We start from the raw sequence: 19,910 nt of genomic DNA on the forward strand, positions 1-19,910 counted from the left end.
TGGATTCCTCCAGTTTTCTTTAAGTGAAATTCTTGGAACTTCTTATTTTGGAGTTTTAAGTTTTGGTAAATAAGAATCAAGTTTATTTTCGTTGGATTTAGGTAAATTAAGTTTTATAAATTTTGGAAAGATATTTTTATTTAGATCTTAATTCAAAGTTTTGGAAATTTAATTTTCCCTTTTTATTTTATTTTTGGATCTCAAGTATAAATTAATTTCCTAAATCCTTTAAAAAGAAAAAAAAAAAAGAAAGGAAGTCGTAGGTTTCCATCATCTCTCCTTCCCCCCCCCCCCCCCCCCCCCCCCCCAAGATTTCTCCTTCAGCCGCCACACCTCTTGTCCTCCTTCGATGATAACAGACAGCAGCAGCGTCCCATGGTGGCACGACTTGTTCCAGTGGCGGCAAAGCACGAATCTCCGGTGCGAGGCAATCAATGCAGCGGCGTCCTCGTGCGATTTCTGCACAATACAACAACATCCCATGATGGCGTATTGTTGACTAATAGCTCAGATCCGACGATGCCATAGACGCCGGCACCTCCATCAGTAGCAGCGACGTGAGTCGTGTCGTGCGATGTCAACCAAGTATTCTGGCGTCTCCCACGATGTAGACTTGCACGCGGCACCCTCTGCTGATTTTCCCCTTTAACGAACAGAACCGACAGTGGCATTGCGGGCTGTTTAAGACGCAGACCTCGGCGAGCCTTTAAGCACCCGAATGGCCGGCGACAAAACCCGACACCCCGTGCAGTGCCTCTACCTGCAGCACCCCTCCCCGACACCGACAGAAGTGACCAGCTCGTGTTTGGCCCAGATTTACGATGTTTTCTTCCTCCGGGCAAGTTTCGGTGTTGACCCACACCTAAATAAAGTCCGATTCGTGATACCCACTCTTATTTGAAGCTCAGTTCGTGACATCCACCCTTGTACGAAGCCGATTTGCGATACTCATCCTCTTCGACATCTGTTCGGCACTTACCCACACCTTGTCTGCATTAGATTTACAAGTCCCAACGCGTTCACCATCGTTCAACGAGGTTCTGTGGGTTTCGAATTGACGCAAAGGTTAGGAGCTTGTAGGCCGGTGTAAGTAGTACTAGGGGCGGGTGTGTGAGTGATTATGTGTTGATGTTATCGAATAAGTCTTTGCGTTGTTGTTTTTCGTTACTCTAAACTTGTATGTCTACTTTTATTAATCGTTGCAGGCTTTGTATCTTGTTGTTCTTGACTTTAAAAATGATTCTATTATATTTGTCAATGTTGGACTTGGTGTTCTTAATTGTTGACTGTTGTTCCTGAGCTAGATTAGTTATGGTTAGCTAGAATGTTGTGAGGTATCCGTTGGATCTTATGTTTTCTGTGTGTGACTGTTGTCGATTTTCTTGGATATGTTGGATGATCCTTTATGACTATTCCTAGTTTGATAATATGTACTGGCTTGTTGTGAGTTAATGTTATGGAATGATCTCTGGACATTATGCATGTATTATACTTGTCGGTTAAAATATGTTGGGTTTGCTTCATCTTTTAGCATGATGGAAAGTGGTGTGTTGTTGCTAAACATGTGAATGGAATGCCTAATATTATGGAAAGACTGATTGTGGTTACGTTTGACTTGATATAAACATGTTAGATTTCCTTGCTGTGACTAGCATGATGTGATGACTTATGCTAGGATCATTATTGACAACTATGAATGGGATGTAAGTGTTGGTTTGCTACGAAAAGGATATTGGATGAGTGTTAGGGCCCCAAGTGAAAAAGGTCGGGGGCAGATACGTCATTATTGGGTGTCGAGGCTCCGGGTGCAAAAGGTTAGGGGTCGATACACCAGTCTTGGTAGAGATGAGTGTCGAGTCTCTGGATACAAAAGGTCGGGGGTCGGCATGATGAGTCTATTTGATGATGAGTATTGGGTCTTGACGTGGTGGCGGTTAAGGACCAATACGCTGAGTAGTCGTCGAGGCTTTGGGTACAAAAGGTCAAGGGTTGATGCACAGTTCGAGACCTCGAGTATAAAGGTCAAAGTCGAACACCAAGCTTCTGTAGAGGAGTGTCGGGGCCTTGGGTACAAAAGGTCAAGGGCCAATACGATTCAAAGAGTTAGACTTGGAGGACTAACATAGTGTGATGGGTTAGAAGTAGCTTGGAGGAGCTAGAGATCAGCGGACCGTGTGGTCGAAGTTACTGAGTCTTGATACCTTGTATGCTTGCGTGTGTGTATTGATAACCGTTATGACCTATTGTTGCATGATTACTAGCTATTGTATTTTGATCATAGTTGCTATTACGAGCACGTTATTTGTGTGTAGTTAGAGAGGGCTACTTACGGAGTATTTTATATACTTACCCCCCTACAATTATTGTTTCAGGTGAGGATACGAGTTACGATCATGGTGATGGTGCGGAGGAGACTCAAGGAGAAATACCATGGCTAGTTCCTGTTTAGCTTTATTAGGTTTATGATAGGTCATTATGAGTTTATTTGTTTCAGTTATGTACTCTGTTAGGACCCTGACTGTGCAAAGTTCATGCGGTCAGCAAAAGCTTTAGCTTGTCTTGTTATTGAGTTTGGTTTCTCTTTAGAAGTTGGGTCATTAGACCCTTTAAAAGTATGTTAAGTTTATCTATTTTAAAATTTTTTAACTTTAGAAGTTGGAGCTTGGATACACTCTTTAGTTGTTAAGTTGTTGTGAATGTTGTTATTTAGAGTAGCGCAGCAGAAGCGTGATGGATTAGACGTTTAGTTGGTTGCTATAACATTTTTTTTGCTTGGTTAAGTTACTGTCGTATAGGTTGTTGGATTGTTGCCATTTACTCAAGTTTATTTAGCTTTAACTCAAGTAGATGAGAATTGTGTCACTTGTCTACGGAGGACAGGTTGTTTTGTTTGTCTGTCAGGTGTGATATTCACAAGTTTAAGCCGAGCAATTAAAATGGTTGAATTGTGCTTAGTCTGAGTGGTTAGTAGTTTTACCCTCTTGTATAAGTAGAACTTTTTAGGTTGTTTTCGTAACTGTCCCTGATCTTGGATAATGGAAATCCTAGGGCGTTACTAGCGTTTGTTGCACAATCAGAGGTCGATCCGTGGTCCGATCGAGGTGAAATTTTGACAATGTGTTCACAACACGAGGGTCTTCAATTTGGACAGTGAGATATCTTTTAGAGCTGCCTACAGTCAGATACAGAGATCTTTCTATTTTTCTTCCCCGATGTATTCCCTTGTTTGCCGAAATTTATTGTCTCGAGATATTATTATTGTATGCCTCTAGTTGTTGCTAGGGAGAACTTGGTGAGAACTTGGTGTAGCCCATTATTGATTATAGTGGAGATTTTGACTTCGGTCTGTGGTATTTTACTCCTCACATTGAGGGGGTTTTTCCACGTTAAATTTGCTTGTGTCATGTGCTTGTTTGAATTATTTTTACTTGCTATTTTCTATTAGGTTCATACAAGAGGGGATAATTGGTCCATAAAATTAAGTGTTTATCCCAACAAGATTATGCGTGCATATGTATTTTCAATATGAATAATGTAGTTTTTTCTTTCTTTTTTTGTCCTTCCTTATTTTCCAAATTAGGAGAAAATATTTCATGATGGGGTCTGTGAGTAACTTGGGTATAGGTAAGAATCATGCTATTTTTTATGTAACAATAATGTATCGATACTACTTTTTAGCCAATTGTGCTATTTTCTTATGGGTTTTCTTCTTATACCAAACTTTTTTTTGTTAGGGATTGTATAATCGTGTTGTTTATGATGAGTGTTGGCGCTTATAAAGATGTTTGGATAATCGTGCTATTTCGATGGGTAATCATTTGGAAATGTTATGTTGCTTTTTTGTAAATGCTCAGCAGTAATCGACATATATCTCAAACCAAAAGGTTTTTAGTACAAAATGTTGGAGGGAGGATTGAATTCACAACCTCTTGGTTGGAGATATATGTCAATTACCATTGAGCTATGCTCGCTTTGATAGATTTTAGTGTAAATTATTCCAATCTTGATGACAGTAGTTACTCAAAAGATTATATATATATATATATATATATATATATATATATATTAGATTTCAAAATAAAATTTGGTACTAACATACCGACTTAAATGATGTGATGTAGAAAGTTTTAGTTTGGATGAAATGATGTGGGCAGAATGTGTCAAAGAACTCTACCAGCATCCAAGACTTGCCCAAGTCTTACCTGCACAAGAAAGAAATTAGAAAAACAAAAAACAAAAATGAACTTATCGGTAGAAAACATTCCCAACTTTTACAAGATCAAAGAAGACATGTTGGGTCAAAACAAAACCATAGCTCTCCACATACATAGCTTCAAATTGATACAAGTTATTTGCACTAATTGGTGAAGCAAAATTAAGAAGATTGAGTAACCTAAATCTTGATCTCGATCCACCGATAGCAAAATCACTAAAGATATCTGAATTTTAACATTAATTAATAGGAACTCAAATTTTAGCAATTGCAGAATATATTGAGTACTCTCTAAAGGTATTCGAAATAAAATAATAAAACGAGATTAAAATTCAATGCATAAATTTCAAGAACCTCTAATCTCGATCAGCAAAATCGTAGTTCATTCCTTCGTAAGAGGAATTCATCCGAAATTATTTTTTAAAAAATACATGTTTCAAATTTTTCTCAAACAAAATTAGTTCAACTTGAACGACAATAATTAATTCTACGAGTGTTTCTTTTATACTAAAAACAGAGGTTTCGTCTACTTCCTCATATGAACCTCAAGTGAACATACAATAAAATTTCAACAACCTTCCATCTCCATTTTTACTATAATATCAAGTGATTTAACAATAAAATTGAGAAAGAAAAGATCAAAACCCGACCGTATTCAAAATTCTATAGCTAAAATTATGAAAAGGGAGAAAACATAAGAAGATGGTACTCGATCTATATTGCTTACCATCGAACACTCCCAAGCCAAACATATTAAGATCGAAACTGGAATCTAAGTAGTGATTTTGTTTAGAATCGATTCTTCTTTTGGAAATTTTGAAAACTCTTCGTTTCCGCCCTCCCTCCACATAAGAACTTTCTTACTTGTGCTTCCATTAACTTAATGGAGGGTTTTATTTTGTTTTTCTTTTTATTTTCTAAACCAGAATTTGTTTTTTTGAAGGAGAAGTTAATCCCAAGATTAACCTAATTGATTTAACTATTATTTAAATTGGAGGGTTAAATTTTTACGATCAAGAGTGGATGGGTGTAATTGCAACAACTATTACAGTTCAGACGTGGGTTTTGCAATTTATCAAAAAATAATGAAACATACTCGTATCTTTTTATCAACCACGTTCAAATCTCTAGGGCGAAAGAAACCGACTCGACCCGAACCCAACAGACGGTTCGGTTTTAGGGTTTTAACCGAAAAAAACACACCCTCCGCAAAACCTTATGCGCCCTCTCTCCATCGGCGACGGTTTCCTTTTCCTCACCAGTCTCTCGCTCTCTCGCTCTCCCTCCGGCGACGGCGGCGATCACCGGCGAACCCAACGGCAGACTGCAACCAGTAGCGGCGGTTGGGGTGCGTTCTTTCCAGCCGATTTAATGCTTACTTTGATACCTTCCCGAGTCAACTCGAAGGTGGCGTCTTTCGACTGATTTTCAACTCTCGTTCGCTTATTTTCTGCTTCCATGTTCTTAGGGTTATACGGTTCCTGTGTTCCACCATTTCTCCCACTCCCTTTGTGAACTTCGCAACCTATCGGCATGGGCTTGACAAGTACGGAATCTTCTCGTATTCTTCAAGATATCGAGACTTTGAAATCTGCCAAGTCTGACTTAGAACGTCGGATTTCGGCTCTCGAATCCCAGCTCCGCGACCTGAATCATCACCAGAACGATGGCGTTTCTAACGGCTCTTGCACTTCACTATCCACTGTCGAGTCCGGATTTCCTCATGGATTGTCCCCCGATATGATTTACAGATACAGTCGGCACCTTCTTCTTCCTTCCTTCGGAGTACAAGGTCCGCTTTCAGTATGAATTCGTTCTTTTCTGATTCAAATACTCTAAAATATGGAAGTAATGATTTCGTGCGGCTTCTGAGTTTGTGTTTAAATTTGCACATTTATTTATTTAAATTGAATTTACTAAATTCTTTCAACAATGGATTGCCTTAATTACGCAAGTCATTTATCTCTCTCTCTCTCTCTCTCTCTCTCTCTCTCTCTCTCTCTCTCGACACTTAAAGTGAATTGACTGCTTTATTAATTAACTTGAAGTTAAAATGAGGTTCTGCACAATGACATTGGCGAGAACCTCAAGGACGTAAGAGATACACATATAAAAGAAAATTCTTAATGGATTGTTTGTCGACGTTTTAATAACTGATTATGTTGATTTTAGGACAATCGAGGCTTTTGAAGTCTTCAATTTTAGTAGTTGGAGCGGGAGGGTTGGGCTCGCCAGCTTTACTGTATCTTGCAGCTTGTGGTGTTGGTAAGATGATTTTGATTAGAAGTGGTGATGGAATGTAATAGCGGTAGATGTTTGTGTATTATATTATTTTTTGATTAATTCCTTTTAATTTCCATCTACAAGAAAGGTGGTGATTTGAGATTTTCCTTTATGTTTTCTAACTCGTATATTCATTTGGAATTATAATTCTAGGTCGTCTGGGAATTGTTGACCACGATGTAGTTGAACTAAATAACATGCATCGGCAGGTACACTTTTTTCTGTTTGTTTTTTGTGATAATGGTTGAACATTGTTCTGGTAAAGTCTTTAACTTGATGTCAGTTGCTCAGATTTAAGTACTTTGATATTTTTGGTTCTATAAACTATTAGACCACTGTTTCAGGAAATATGATTCTCTTACAAAATTATAAATGTACTAACTTCTGCAAATACACTTTATATCTCAGATTATCCACACTGAGGCATATATTGGTCGGTCAAAAGTAGAATCTGCTGCTGCTACTTGTCACTCGTATGTTTTACCACCTGACATTTCGCCGCATTGTTTGAATTTCTTTTCCTGCCTTATTTTATAAATTAACCATGGTTTGGTAGTACTAACGTGCATTTATCCTAGGATCAACTCTACTGCTCAGATTATTGAACACAAGGAAGCTCTTCGCACGTCAAATGCTTTAGAAATTTTTAGCAAGTATCCTTTTTGCAATGGCCTTAGTATTTGATATTTCTACTCTTACCCTATCTTTAAATTACCTGCTGCTGTAGTTTACAGTTTGCTGTTATGAACCGTTACTATTTTCTTAACTGCAAAAACTTCTTAGATATGATATTATAGTAGATGCAACAGATAATGCTCCTAGCCGGTACATGATTAGTGATTGTTGTGTGGTGCTGGGAAAGGTAAATGATGCATTCTATACTTCTTAGTAAGTAAATGTGAGGCAGAAAATTATGGATTTTGTTTTTTTTTCCTTCTCTTTCATATAAATATAGAACTGTAAGTTCTATTGGTTTAACTGGCTATGACATAATTAAAGAGCTGAGTTTGCACCCTTCCTTGACAAATACTAATAATGCTATAATTTTCTTACAGCCTCTTGTGTCTGGTGCAGCACTAGGTTTGGAAGGGCAGGTACTCTAAGCAGTTGAATTCACTGTATTATTCCAGAATCTAATAAATTCATCTTGTAGAACAATGAAAAATTAGCTTATGATGTCTGATACAGAACCAATTCTTTAATCAATCTTATTATTGTTCCTTTTGGTGTAGCTCACAGTTTACAATTACAATGGTGGTCCATGCTACCGATGCCTATTCCCAACTCCCCCGCCAACAACTGCATGCCAAAGGTGTGCTGACAGTGGTGTTCTAGGAGTAGGTAGGTTGATGAATTGTCTCAATTTCCATGAGGCCCAGTAATTCTTTCACTCAGACTCCTGATGATTTGAATGCTCTCACTATTTTCTTTACTGCAGAAACAAGAAATGAAAAGTAGTGCAATATAAAGTGTGTTCTAGTTCCTGTGTAATATGATTTTGATGTTCAAGCTTTCCTCAAAAATCACATTTTTTGTTCGGTTTATTATTCAGTTCCTGGGATCATTGGTTGTCTTCAAGCGCTGGAAGCTATAAAAATAGCAAGTGCAGTTGGTGAGCCGCTTTCTGGACGGATGCTTCTATTTGATGCCTTAGCAGCAAGGATCCGAATTGTATGTTTCACATTTATATATATTTTCCTATGAACAATTAATTATTCTGCTATTAACTGTTAACACCATGGATATCTTCTTACTAATCACATTTCACCCTGTTGGGAAGATGACCTTGTTAGGCTCATTCTAACTACTGATTATTTTAAAAATATAAATCTGACTGGATATGGAAGGAATTAATTTGAACAGTGGAAGTTCTCTGCCATAGAGCTTTTCATGGGATAGAAAACTTCTCTCCTCATTCCAACATGAATGAGACAACCTAGAAAATACCATTACCCTGTGAAGTAAGAAGGGGGTTTGCTTGCTTAGCCACTAACTATCCCCATATCTCCTTCCCTTTTGCTTGGTCCCCAAAGAAGTGATATGATATAGATATGCACTCATGCTTAGGTTTCACTAACTTAGCATTGGTTCACAACACTTTTGGTGAAGTCTTGTTAAAACAAACTAACAGTTGGTTGAACCTTAGGGACGGGTGTTAGATGTATCTTCTCGAGATTCCTTACAAAATTCAGGGTAAATTGATGTGAACCAAGGAAGCACCATTGTCATGCCTCAAGGACCCATAACGAGATCAAGAGCCAAGAGGCTACAACAAGCTTTACTTTCTCATGTTCAATACTTGGTGAGCTCGGCTAGGGATGATCAAGAGAGAGATGGAACTTTTCAAGTCAATATCTTCCAAGTAGAGCTTAAGGGAGGCGTTGCATTAAATGAACTCTAAGTTCATTTAAAGGAGCTGAAGTTGAAGTGGAGTTTAACTCAAGTTGCATTCAATAAAGCCAAGTTCAATTCAAGGAACTCAAGTTGCATTAAATGAACTTAAGTGCATCTCAAGCTTCATTTATTGCAAGTTATCCATCAATTAATGGAACTACACTTCAAACTACTTCAAGTGAAGCTTCATTTATAATTGGGAGGTTACAAAGACTTTGAAGGGTGACCAAGACTTCAATTCTCGGATTTAAACATCTTTTTATTATATTTTCAGTTTTAAACATTTCATTTATGTGTTTTAAGTTACATTTTAGCTAGTGGATGTTATGGCCATCATGTAATTGGGAATTACAACCTTTCAAATGCCTTTAGGTTACTTTTAGGGTTGTTTTGGAGGCTATAAATAGCCTAGCTTGTTTCCTTTGAAAGACAGATTTAGATTTTGATGATTGAATGAAGTTGCTATTTTGTTTCAAAAAGCCTAGAGCTTGTTTTTCTTTGCAATTCTTGAGTGTTAGATTTGCATGCTAGAATCATTCAAGTAGTCTTGATCAAGCTATTTGTGGAGTGGTTCGAATCTTGAGTTTAGAAACAAGTTTTCTCTACTCTTGATATTGATCATCAAGGTAAATCCGTTCTAACTTCTTCCTTGGGTTGACATCATCTCGATTTGGGGGTTTTAGCATTTGTGATCTAGGGGTTTGCATAACCATAAGGGTTCTTAGATCCAATTGGCTATTGTTTTCTTATCATAAATTAAAATGACCTTTCTTCATTTGCAAAAAGAAAATAGAAAATGGAACGATCTTAGTGGTTTTCTTCTGCAATTTTGCATTCCCAGTTAATCTCTACTTATTCTCCACTTGAATGACTTTTGAGCTGATTTGAGTGATCAACCATTTTGTGTTGGATTGCCGTTTCTTGCTTCCCTTCTCAAAGTCATGCTAAGATTTGTAGTTAAATTCAGGTCAAGATTCGTGGAAGGTCATTGCAGTGTGAAATTTGTGGAGAGAATGCTAAATTCAATGCGGAGCAATTTCGAGAATTCGACTATGAAAAGTTCACCCAGTCCCCATTATCTACGGTACTATTTGAAACACATATGGAAATACTTTTCATTTATTCATATCACGTGTCATGCATTGGTCGGTTGGATGCACCAAACCTTTTATTCCCCTCTGTTGATATGCAGTCTCCCCTGAGATTAAAACTACTGGAGCCACACTCGAGAATAGGCGCCAAGGAGTACAGGGATCGACTTGGTAATGGTGAAGCACATGTGCTAGTGGACGTTCGTCCGGAGCACCATTTCAAGATTGTTTCTCTTCCCAACTCCCTGAACGTGCCGCTGGGGAGTTTGGAGGGTAGGCTGGATGAAATCGCTTCAGCTTTGAAGGAACATTCAGACTCCTCCAGCTCCAGTGATGGTGTTCAGTTATACGTTGTTTGTAGAAGAGGCAATGATTCTCAAAGAGCTGTAAAGTATCTCCAGGAGCAAGGATTCGATTCAGCTAAGGATATCATTGGCGGATTGGAGGGTTGGGCCCACGAGGTGGACCCCACTTTCCCCACCTATTAATTTGCTTGCCCCTTCAAACTTCCCATATGGTTGACTTGTTTGTCGTTCACTTAGATTTTTTATTTCAGGTATCTAATTGTTATAATATGGCAACTTCATTGTACCCATCATACTGAATGCATATAATCAATTTCTCCTCTGTAGCTTGCTGTGAGTTTTGGCCACTTATAGCAATATAGTGGAGAGATTGAAGTTGGCCATCACATAACTCTCACGACCACCCTATAGATTGCAATGGCTTAATGATAGTAGGGAGTCCAAAAGCAAGCCCAAATCCTAAAGTAAGCTCTAGTCCTTTATTCGATGGGTAACAAGGATGAAGTTATTGTACTTGTGCATGCTAGTGACTTTTTGCTTGGAAAATTTGGGTGGGTAGCTTAAATTGCATGTTGAGAAGCGGTCATCAAGTTGTGAAGTGTTTTTGAGTATAATGAATCTTTTGTCTACTTTTGGTATTTGACCTTAAAGGTAAACTTTGATTAAAGCAATTGGCGCAGGGGGGCTAGTGCTTTGAGATTTATGAGATCACTTGTCTAAAAGTTCCCTTGTCCATATGGTAGAGTTGTCTAGGGGCAAAAGCACACTGCCCCTGACCTAGTGACCATTGCTCAAGCTACGAACCATGCCTTTAACCTCCCAAAGAGATGGTCAAAGCCCATGGAGAGCCTCACAAGTTCATGCCTAGCCCACCAACAACCTAGCCTCAGTTACCATCGCTTCCACCTTTTAGCCTCTCTTGAATCGGTACCACAATCTTAGAAGGGATGAATACAGTTTAATAAAATTTTAATAAATTTTTTAACAAGATGGGTCAAATTAATCAAATTAACACACTTCTACAAACTAATAAATTTTCACTATCAGAAAAAAAAATTATATATCACAAATTAAACGATAAATTAGAAATGCAAACATTCATTATTAACTTTATGAAAATGTCACTGAAAATTAATTTCATAGTGGTTCGACAAAATTGGTCTATTCCATCCCCCGAACTCCTCTTGGTATTCGATTGAAGAACCTAACTCTTTTCACGATACGAGTCAAACCGGTACAACACGTTTTTCCAGGAACAAGAATAAACTCAATCGTATTCATATTTCTTACAATATTTGAAAATAAAAGAATAACCTCAACCCTCTCAAAAGAGTGGGTTTTACAAATTTAATCTCTCAAAATTTGTAAAAAAAATTCTTACAAATTAAATCTCTCACAGGGCTAAAAGAAATAAAGTTGAAAGCACAAAAATGTCTCACAAGAACAAAAATAGAAGCTTTAGAAATATGAACAATTAAGAGAGAAAATTATTGTGTAATTTTAGAAGAGGAAGATTTTTTTAAATAAGAAGAAATCGAGTTTGAAATAGGTTTGAAATTAAATTAATTTTGGGTCCTTAGATTTTGGTAAATAATGAAGGGTATAGATTCAATTGGGTAAAAAGACAAAATGATAAAATAATAAAAAAAGAAGCTTGAAGCTCCACGGTCAAAAATAGAAGACCACATGAGCGATTAAAAGAAAATAGGGCAAATTGCACCTACCACCCCTGAAATACGGTAGTTGTTACAATTACACCATAAAATTGTAAAAATTAAACTCTCAAACTTAATAAGTGAAGAAATTAGACCCTCAACTTCAATAGTCAAAAATTAAATCCTTAAACTTTCACAATAATAAAATTGCACCCTCAAAATTTATAATTGTAAAAATTAAACTTTAATTTCAAAAAATTGGATCTATTTGATAAATTAGCACCCATCCAATTAAATCCCTGGCTTAAACCCTGAAACCTGAGCAGTCTGTTCGATTTCAGAAGAAGAATCAGTAAAATCGGCAAGTTTTTAATCTTCTTGTTCGATTCTTCGGAAAAAAAAAAAATCTTCTTGTTCGAGAGGACTAACATGAATGGAGGCAACGTGGTTCCATCTGGTACAATAAGTTTCGTTCCTTTTTTTTTTAATTTGTGGTTTTAATTTTTCCATTGAAAATTTAAACCTAAGGTTGCAATTTTATCAAAGTTTAAGGATTTAATTTTTAATATTGAAAGTTTAGGACTCAATTTTTAATATTGAAAGTTTAGGACTCAAATTTGCACGTGAAAAGGCTATTAGTCAGCTCAACATTAACCTTTCTTTTCCCTTTTCCCTTTTTGTTTTTTCCCTTTAATTTGAAAAAGAGAAGGAAAAAACAAAAAACTGCACCTTATTTTAACTTCCTTTCTTTTTGTAGGCATTACGAAGTTTAGAATAGGTTTTCTATTTAGTATTAGGCATTGGTTAAATTGTTAAACTCTATTTCGATGAATTGGCAAAAAATATTAACTTAATAATTTTGAAGATTAAAATTAATTAGAGTGGCATTTACGAAGTAAGTCTAGATGAAAGCAGGAGGATTCTTATCAAATTTGGAGAGATTATTTGATGGAAAAATAATAATAGAGATGAAATTCCTAAAGAAGAGTTTAAGATAAAAGAATCTTATAGGAATAGGTCGTGAACTGTGGAGCGACTAAAACCAAATAAAACAGCTTGTTCTAAGCCAAGGAGATTGGTAAAAAGATGCCATCACACATGAGGTTCAAGTCTAAATAGAAACACAGACTTGAAATTAGAAATTATTAAGTCATCATGACTTTCCACAAAGGAATGATGAATTGGACCCCCTAAACACAGAAATGGCAATGTTAAATGCCTATTCTTAAACCGAAAAAAGAAAAAAAAAAGACTCATTTTCCTAGCAAAAGGGGGTTACAGCTATAGTAATGAAAATTTAGAGAGATGGCATTCTTCACCAACCAAGTAGCAAGAGTTTCACGAGGGCCATCCGAATATAGAGACCATTCTTTGCTTGTCGGAAGTAGGCAGCCCTCGGATCGGTATCTACATCAACAGTGATCTGCAAAACAATGTAAAGTTGTTGACACAAGATGGACTGTGCTGTGCTAAAGATGTTAGAAAATGCTTGTGATTCATCTCTGTTACCTCATCAAGCCTTGGCAGAGGGTGCATGACCACAGCCTTTTTCTGCATCACTTTTAACACATTCGTATCCACAATGTACTTCCCTCTAGCTTGTTCATAAAGATCGATCCTCTCTCCAAATCTTTCCTGCTGAATACGAGTTTGATATACCACATCACACTCCGACGCAACTTCCATCAAGTTGTCACATTCTTCCCATTTCACTCCTTGTGATGTCAAATAGTCTTTTATATCATCCTAGATGAACGAACAAGTCTAATGATTCAAGGATTCAAAATTATAGGTTACTTTTTACGGTTTTCACTTCCTCGGTTTACTTTTGAAATAGTAATAAGTAAATCCTACCCAGCTTATCCTGTATTCGTTTCTCAAACATTGCTTCCCAATAGCATGGCACAACAAAGAGTGTCAGCAGATAATATTAGATTTTAACTTCAGAAGTTACCTTCATTTTTACAACATCTGGAGAGACAAAGTATATTTTCACATCTTGATACTTGGCGAGCAGATATGCAAGTGACCGTACAGTTCTCCCATTAGCAAGATCTCCTACAAGCCCAACTTTAATTCCATCCAGTTTTCCTATCTCTCTCTGAATGGTATAAACATCTAAAAGAGCCTGCAAGAAGAAACCACAGGGTTTCAGAGGAAATGAAGATATCCATCATAAGCAGAAGATTACTGACGGCGTTAATTCCAAATTCTCGCAAAGCTTAGCAAAAGAAGCTCTGAAGCCATACTTCTAGTGGGTTTTGTATCACTTTTTAAAGGGTATACAAAAGTGGTTTGAAAGTTTCACTAAAAGAACAATCAAAAGTGCTTTTAGGAGAATCAAACAATTAGTTTTTCTTTCAAAAGTGCCTTCAAAATAGGTGTTTTCATTTAAAATAAGTCAGCTCAAACTCACCCTTTATTTTCTGATGTGTCTTTTTAATATGACCCTAAAATTAAGTCAATACTTGTTCAGTTTATTCTTTCATATTGATAATCAAGGGTTCTAATCGGAATCAATCGCGCTGAAAGACCAGCATTCATATTTCTTCCTTGAAGTTTTGCATGAAATTCAGCAGCAAAGCAAGCAAATGTAGATGCTGCCAAAACTGAACCAACTGTTTTCAAATTTCAACCATTCATGGTAACCGTTAATCATATGCTCTAACACTTTCTAACTATTTGCATGTTACATATCCATACAAACATCATAAGAAGGAAAAAGGTGCTAACAAACCTGAGTTGGATGTTGTCCAGGACCATCACCAGCATTAATAATAGGAATGCTAGCGGTTGCTGCAGCCTTCCTAGCAGCGCCACTTTCAAAATGTCGCATCACAATTATATCCGAGTAGCCCTCAACAGTTCTGATAGTATCTGCAATCAAGTGCATGCAAATGAAGATTAATTTGCTATAGGAAGAGGAACAAAAAGGAGGTCAAAAAATGCAATCAATCTTGAATCACCTTCAAGGGTCTCTCCTTTAGCTGCTGAAGAAAACTCCCGTGCATTTTCAGTAGTCAACACCTCCCCACCTAACCTTTTCATGGCAGATTCAAAAGAAAGCCTGGTTCTAGTAGAGGGCTCATAGAAAAGAGTAGCCATCAGATATCCCTTCAGCATTTGGCTTTTAGATGAACCCTTTTCAATCTTCTCCATGTCAAGTGCAACATCAAATATATAATTGAGAGTCTCTCTATCGAATTGTTGAGCTTCAATCACATCATCAAGCTCAAACTTTTTGCTTACTAGTACAGGAGAAATTGAATTCTCAATTTCCAAGGCTCGGCACAGGATTTCATTCCTTACTGAAGACTTGTCAAAATTTTCCAATTTTGAAGAATTCCGATTATGTAAGAACTTGGGATTTGTCAGGTACTTGGAGTTGGTGGATGAGTATAAGTTACCATACATAAATCCTTCACGGAATTTTATTGTGTTTGGAGTGGACACATGACCTTGCAATGAGTATGTCAGAAGGGATGATGAAGCAGCCATCAGTAATATACAAATATCCTCAAAAGACTCGATTCCTAATAAACAGGGCACCTTATTACATCAGCTTTGACATAATCTAGCATGCAAAATTATTAAATAGTAAATAAAACACCACACAGCTCTGATCGAACGGAGTTGATGGATTTGCTAGAAGGGAATCGTCGGCCGCAGTGCTTGAAGCGCCGCCGTGAATCGCTGTTGCAGAGAAGTTCGCACAGGGGCCGAGGGTCTGTCGCCGCCGCGGGAGGACACGTCGAGGTGGCCGTTCGTCGGCGGAGATGGACAGAGTGAAAAAGAAAAGGGTGGTGTGGTGGCTGAATTTAGAGAGAGAAGGTGAACAAGAAGACGAAGCTAGGGTTTTGGGTAGTCAAAATTCGTATGTTTTTCTAAAAACATTTTGTAAAAAGAGAATATCATTAAGAAAAACTATGCTACAGTAGAATGAATACATAGACTTGAACATACTAAAACAAGAAATTGAAAGATTCCATTGAAACTGTTCATTTGAAAATTTTTCGAAAACCTAATCATAAGTTCTTTTCTCGATCGGAATGATATGGTCATTATGATCATTACTAAACTTGTCGAATAATTGAAATATAATCAAGGTATTTTTTTTTATCGGAGGTTAAATCCATCATCAATATTTACACGAAGATAAATTATATTCGATGCAATAAGTGAATTTTGTACTATTTGATTATTATTATTTTTAAAACTCATATTTGATGCGATGTCAAAAAAATTAGAAAAAAAAATTACACCTGTAAAAATTTGGAGATAAAATGAAATGTTAAAATGTTTAGATGTTACTCTGTTTCTCCCTTTCTCTTTATTTTTGTTGGTGACTCCTTAAGCCGATCCATCCACTATTGTTGCGACAAAAAGTTAATAGAGAAGCTGTTTTGAAGGAAATAAAAAGGTAGAGGTGCTCTCGTCTCCAATTTGCGGACATGGAAATCAAAAGTTATTAAAAATGAATTCTCCATTTTTAAAGCCTCGAAAAAGGTACTTTCTGACGTGGAAAGATGGTTAAAATTAACTTGGTTGCTCCACTCTTCAACCAAAAGGAACTATCAAAGGCAAACCGTGGGTGGATATAACGAATTTCAGTTCGACCTTCTTTAATCTCATTATTTTCAAGGCGAGAGAAGTGATCAAAATATCATATTTTGGAAGGGTCCGGTCCTTTGACTGGGATTCCCTATTTCTTTGGAGGTCTTATATTGGAAGCTTTTTAGTATAACAATTAAAAAGGATGCCTACATTGTTGAGTATTGGAAGGAGTATCTTTGCACCTGGGGGTTGGGTTTCAAAAGAGGAATTCTTGATAGAGAGTGGGACAACTGCTGGGTGGCCTTAGGGGTGTACATAAGTGCACGCAAAACTGACCCAATAGACCGAAGCCGAGGTTGGTCAGTCGATTTTAGCGATGGGGCAGTTGGTTGGTTGGCTGTTAGGGTTGACTTTTTACTACATAAACATGTGTCGGGAGGCCTGACCACGTTTTTGACATCTTTCCCATGATTATTTGCCAAAAAGACCCACATATTCTTAAGGTAAAACATGCATAGATTATTTCTGTATAAAAATCAAACTATGGTACTTTAGGGAAAATATGAGAAAAATGCGGTCAAAGTTGAAAATAACAGAAATCTGTTTTTGCATAATTGCGCCCGACGCATTTTTGGAGGATAAAATGGCAAAACGCACGTTTTGATTAATGAATGGCAAGGAGGACATTTCCCATATGTTCAAACACATCACAAACCGTGAGTCCAAGTCCAAGTAAGGTGGTTAGGTGAATCTCAACTCATTTCCACCTAAAATGGTGGGGAGTTTCAACCAACCTATGGTGCTATAAAAGGAAGTCATCCCTCCAACAGAAATCCATCCCTTCCTAGCTTCATTTCATCTTCTTTTAGTTGCTTTCTAGTTGTAGAACACGTTTTTAGAGTTTATGTTTATGTTCTAGTTGTTCATTTCTTTGTTTTTCACGCTTTTACCTTTTGTATTGCTTTTAATTCAAGTTCTTACTTTCGTTCTTTGTTTATTCTGTTCTTTTAAAATTCTTTAGCGTGTTTCAGCTCCCCTCACACTCGAGAGAGAAGAGGGTCAAGCTAGAACTCATTGTACGACTTATTTATTCATTTAAATTCAATGAAAAATACTTTCTTTATGTTTTTGTGCATTTACTTACCTTTAATTATGTTCTAAATTAGTTATCAACCTCTTTGTGGAATACCTTAGTCAAAATAATTTGTTTTCGACACGCTCGGGATTTTGGCCAGATTGTGCCTGATACTTTTTTGGGTTAGTTTCTAAAAACTTCTCTTTACATCTTTTTTTCATTCAGCCGGTGGGAACTTGATTTATACACCAAAGCCCTACACCAAAGTCCAACCTTGGAAAAAGTGACTTAGATAAAATAATAGGAAACCAATCTAGGATGTGACTTAGGCATAAGCGCATAAAACATGGTCCTAGACATAGGCCCTTTGACCCATAATGCAAGTAAGTTGGTAAATATTCTCTAGGATTGTAATCACACATAGGCATATGATTGTAGGTTACCCTAGCCTCTGCAGCAACCAAAAGCGGTAGTGAAAGAGTAGAACTCGAATCCCTCGCTAGTTAGTTTACACCGGGACCCAATCTCACCCATCGCTGCCGCTCGGATTTGGCACCTCCTAGTTGGCACTAAACCTCCATTTTCAAGCTAGACTCGAGTTCAGAGAAGTAAGTTGTCTAAATTGATTCTTATTCGATTGAACAAATTAAGTTCTTCGAGTGATTCTTGGTGGTGTTCTTCTATTTTTGTAGAAGGGATTAATTGAAAAGGAAATAAGAATCGATCATATTCCATGATGGATGTGGATCGGATTTGGATCAGATCACTTAAACATAGACATTGGACTTGTTGTTTATACTCTTCTTTCCTTATTAATTCTTTTAATTGCGGATTTGTTCTTTTCTTGTATTTTTAGCCTTTTCTTTCAACAAAAAAAGAGAGAGAGCATTGAAAACTAAAAAATCTATATGTTTATATATACTAGTATATCATCACGTGCTATGATAATATACTAGTATATTAACATAGTAAAAGATTAAAAAAATACTATTTATTAAAAAAAAAATGGTGAAAAGAAAACACTTCTATACATTAATAGAATATTAATGTAACTTGAAGTTCAGTGGTGAAATAATGGTGGAAGATGTTATGGGATTGGATCCGGCCAAAGAAATGGGCCTCACAGACCAGAGAGGCCCAAACCCAGCGACAGACCGAGCGAGCCAGGGCTCGGTCCCGACCCTCTGCTCGGTCCGTTGGCCGAGGCCACTTTCTCTCATCTCCCATTGGTTGAGGTGTCTTGATTATGAATCCCTCTGATCCAGTGACATCGTATAGATGGGTTCAACGAGAAGGTTCTAAAAGGCAAGACTCCTATAAATTATAGAACCACTGGCTGAACCCTAGAGGTAAGCAAATAAACCCTAAGTACTTCACTTGGTAATTCTCCCATCGCTGACTTAAGCATCGGAGCTAGTGTGACTGGAGTCACACCGAGTTAGGGTTGTTCGGTTTTGCAGGTATTTGGTCTCGTGATTATTGAGCTTGGTGCACATTTGGCGAGAACCAAGGAGGCCAAATTTTCAGCATCAACAATTAGCGTCGTCTGTGGGAATGATACAAACCATACGACCGAGCAACATGAATCTGGAGGAAAGTCCACGATGCTCTAATGAGAATTGCCCTTCGAGGAGGAAGCTGAATGGATAACCCCCTACTAGGAGGAGTTGAAGGCGACACAAGCCGGCAGATTGTCGAACAAACTCCTAGAGATAATGATCGACAAGTTCTATAACGTATAGGGGAGCCGGTTGAGATCCCTATGGTTGAAGTTCTTGGGCAGGTCGAGGGCAAGTTCGCAGCTCTAGAAGAGAAGGTTGAGGGAACGTATCAACACATGTCCCGACTACTCCAGCAATTGGAACATCGAGAAGTGAACCCGCCGCCCCTCGTAGGGATCCTTGAAAGGGTAAAGCCCTGGAGTTGAGTGAGGTAGAGGAATCGATTGCAAACGCCCAAAGCAAGTTGAAAATTGGAAGGAATGATGAGCAGAGTAGCTGAATTTTTGACCTGCCAGAGCAACAGCTGTTGGATCGGTATGACAACCCTAGAGGGGGGTGAATAGGGTTTAATAAAACTTTTTAAACCTTTTACTACGATGTGCCCAAATTAAACAAATAAGTAAACTTTTTAGGAACAATTAATTTGATCACAAATTAAACAATAAATTAGAAATACAAAGACCCTAATTAATTTCACCATCCAAATATTGCACATAAATATGAATAACAAATTATAGCAATTAATTTCATGCAATTTCTAATAAAGAAAATTAATTGCAAAAATTAAATAGAGCACGGTTAGAGAAAATGACACCGAAAATTTTATAGTGGTTCGGCA

At 37.3% G+C, this 19,910-nt stretch overlaps 2 protein-coding genes and 1 long non-coding RNA gene across 4 annotated transcripts; 2 read left to right on the forward strand and 1 right to left on the reverse strand.

The window, feature by feature from the left end:
• Positions 1–303: 303 nt before the first annotated feature.
• On the forward strand, positions 304–2,780 carry LOC111025336 (uncharacterized). The gene is made up of 2 exons (XR_002603508.2): positions 304–1,065; positions 2,373–2,780. It is a non-coding gene; the product is annotated as an uncharacterized LOC111025336 (long non-coding RNA).
• A 2,621-nt stretch (positions 2,781–5,401) lies between these two features.
• CNX5 (co-factor for nitrate, reductase and xanthine dehydrogenase 5) lies at positions 5,402–10,612 on the forward strand. Its single transcript, XM_022303182.2, has 12 exons — positions 5,402–5,561; positions 5,682–6,005; positions 6,386–6,478; positions 6,650–6,705; positions 6,905–6,969; positions 7,075–7,149; positions 7,280–7,358; positions 7,552–7,590; positions 7,729–7,837; positions 8,049–8,167; positions 9,858–9,974; positions 10,083–10,612. The coding sequence occupies exons 2-12, from the start codon at positions 5,747–5,749 to the stop codon at positions 10,467–10,469; spliced, it is 1,398 nt and encodes a 465-aa protein (XP_022158874.1). The 5' UTR covers positions 5,402–5,561; positions 5,682–5,746; the 3' UTR covers positions 10,470–10,612.
• A 2,366-nt stretch (positions 10,613–12,978) lies between these two features.
• On the reverse strand, positions 12,979–15,843 carry PYRB (PYRIMIDINE B). Of its 2 annotated transcripts, none has more exons than XM_022303180.2 (5): positions 14,908–15,843; positions 14,679–14,818; positions 13,896–14,069; positions 13,451–13,579; positions 12,979–13,364 (listed from the first exon to the last, which is right to left on the reverse strand). In XM_022303180.2, exons 1-5 carry the CDS (start codon positions 15,437–15,439, stop codon positions 13,257–13,259), a joined length of 1,083 nt encoding a protein of 360 aa, XP_022158872.1. In that variant the 5' UTR covers positions 15,440–15,843; the 3' UTR covers positions 12,979–13,256. The 2 variants fall into 2 exon arrangements, with proteins under 2 accessions (XP_022158872.1, XP_022158871.1); XM_022303179.2 differs by having other exon boundaries at positions 13,451–13,687; positions 14,908–15,837.
• Positions 15,844–19,910: the final 4,067 nt, after the last annotated feature.

This window comes from Momordica charantia, assembly GCF_013281855.1.
Source record: "Momordica charantia cultivar OHB3-1 chromosome 10 unlocalized genomic scaffold, Mcharantia_2.0 BLBB01000010.1, whole genome shotgun sequence".
Classification (NCBI taxonomy): Eukaryota; Viridiplantae; Streptophyta; class Magnoliopsida; order Cucurbitales; family Cucurbitaceae; genus Momordica; species Momordica charantia.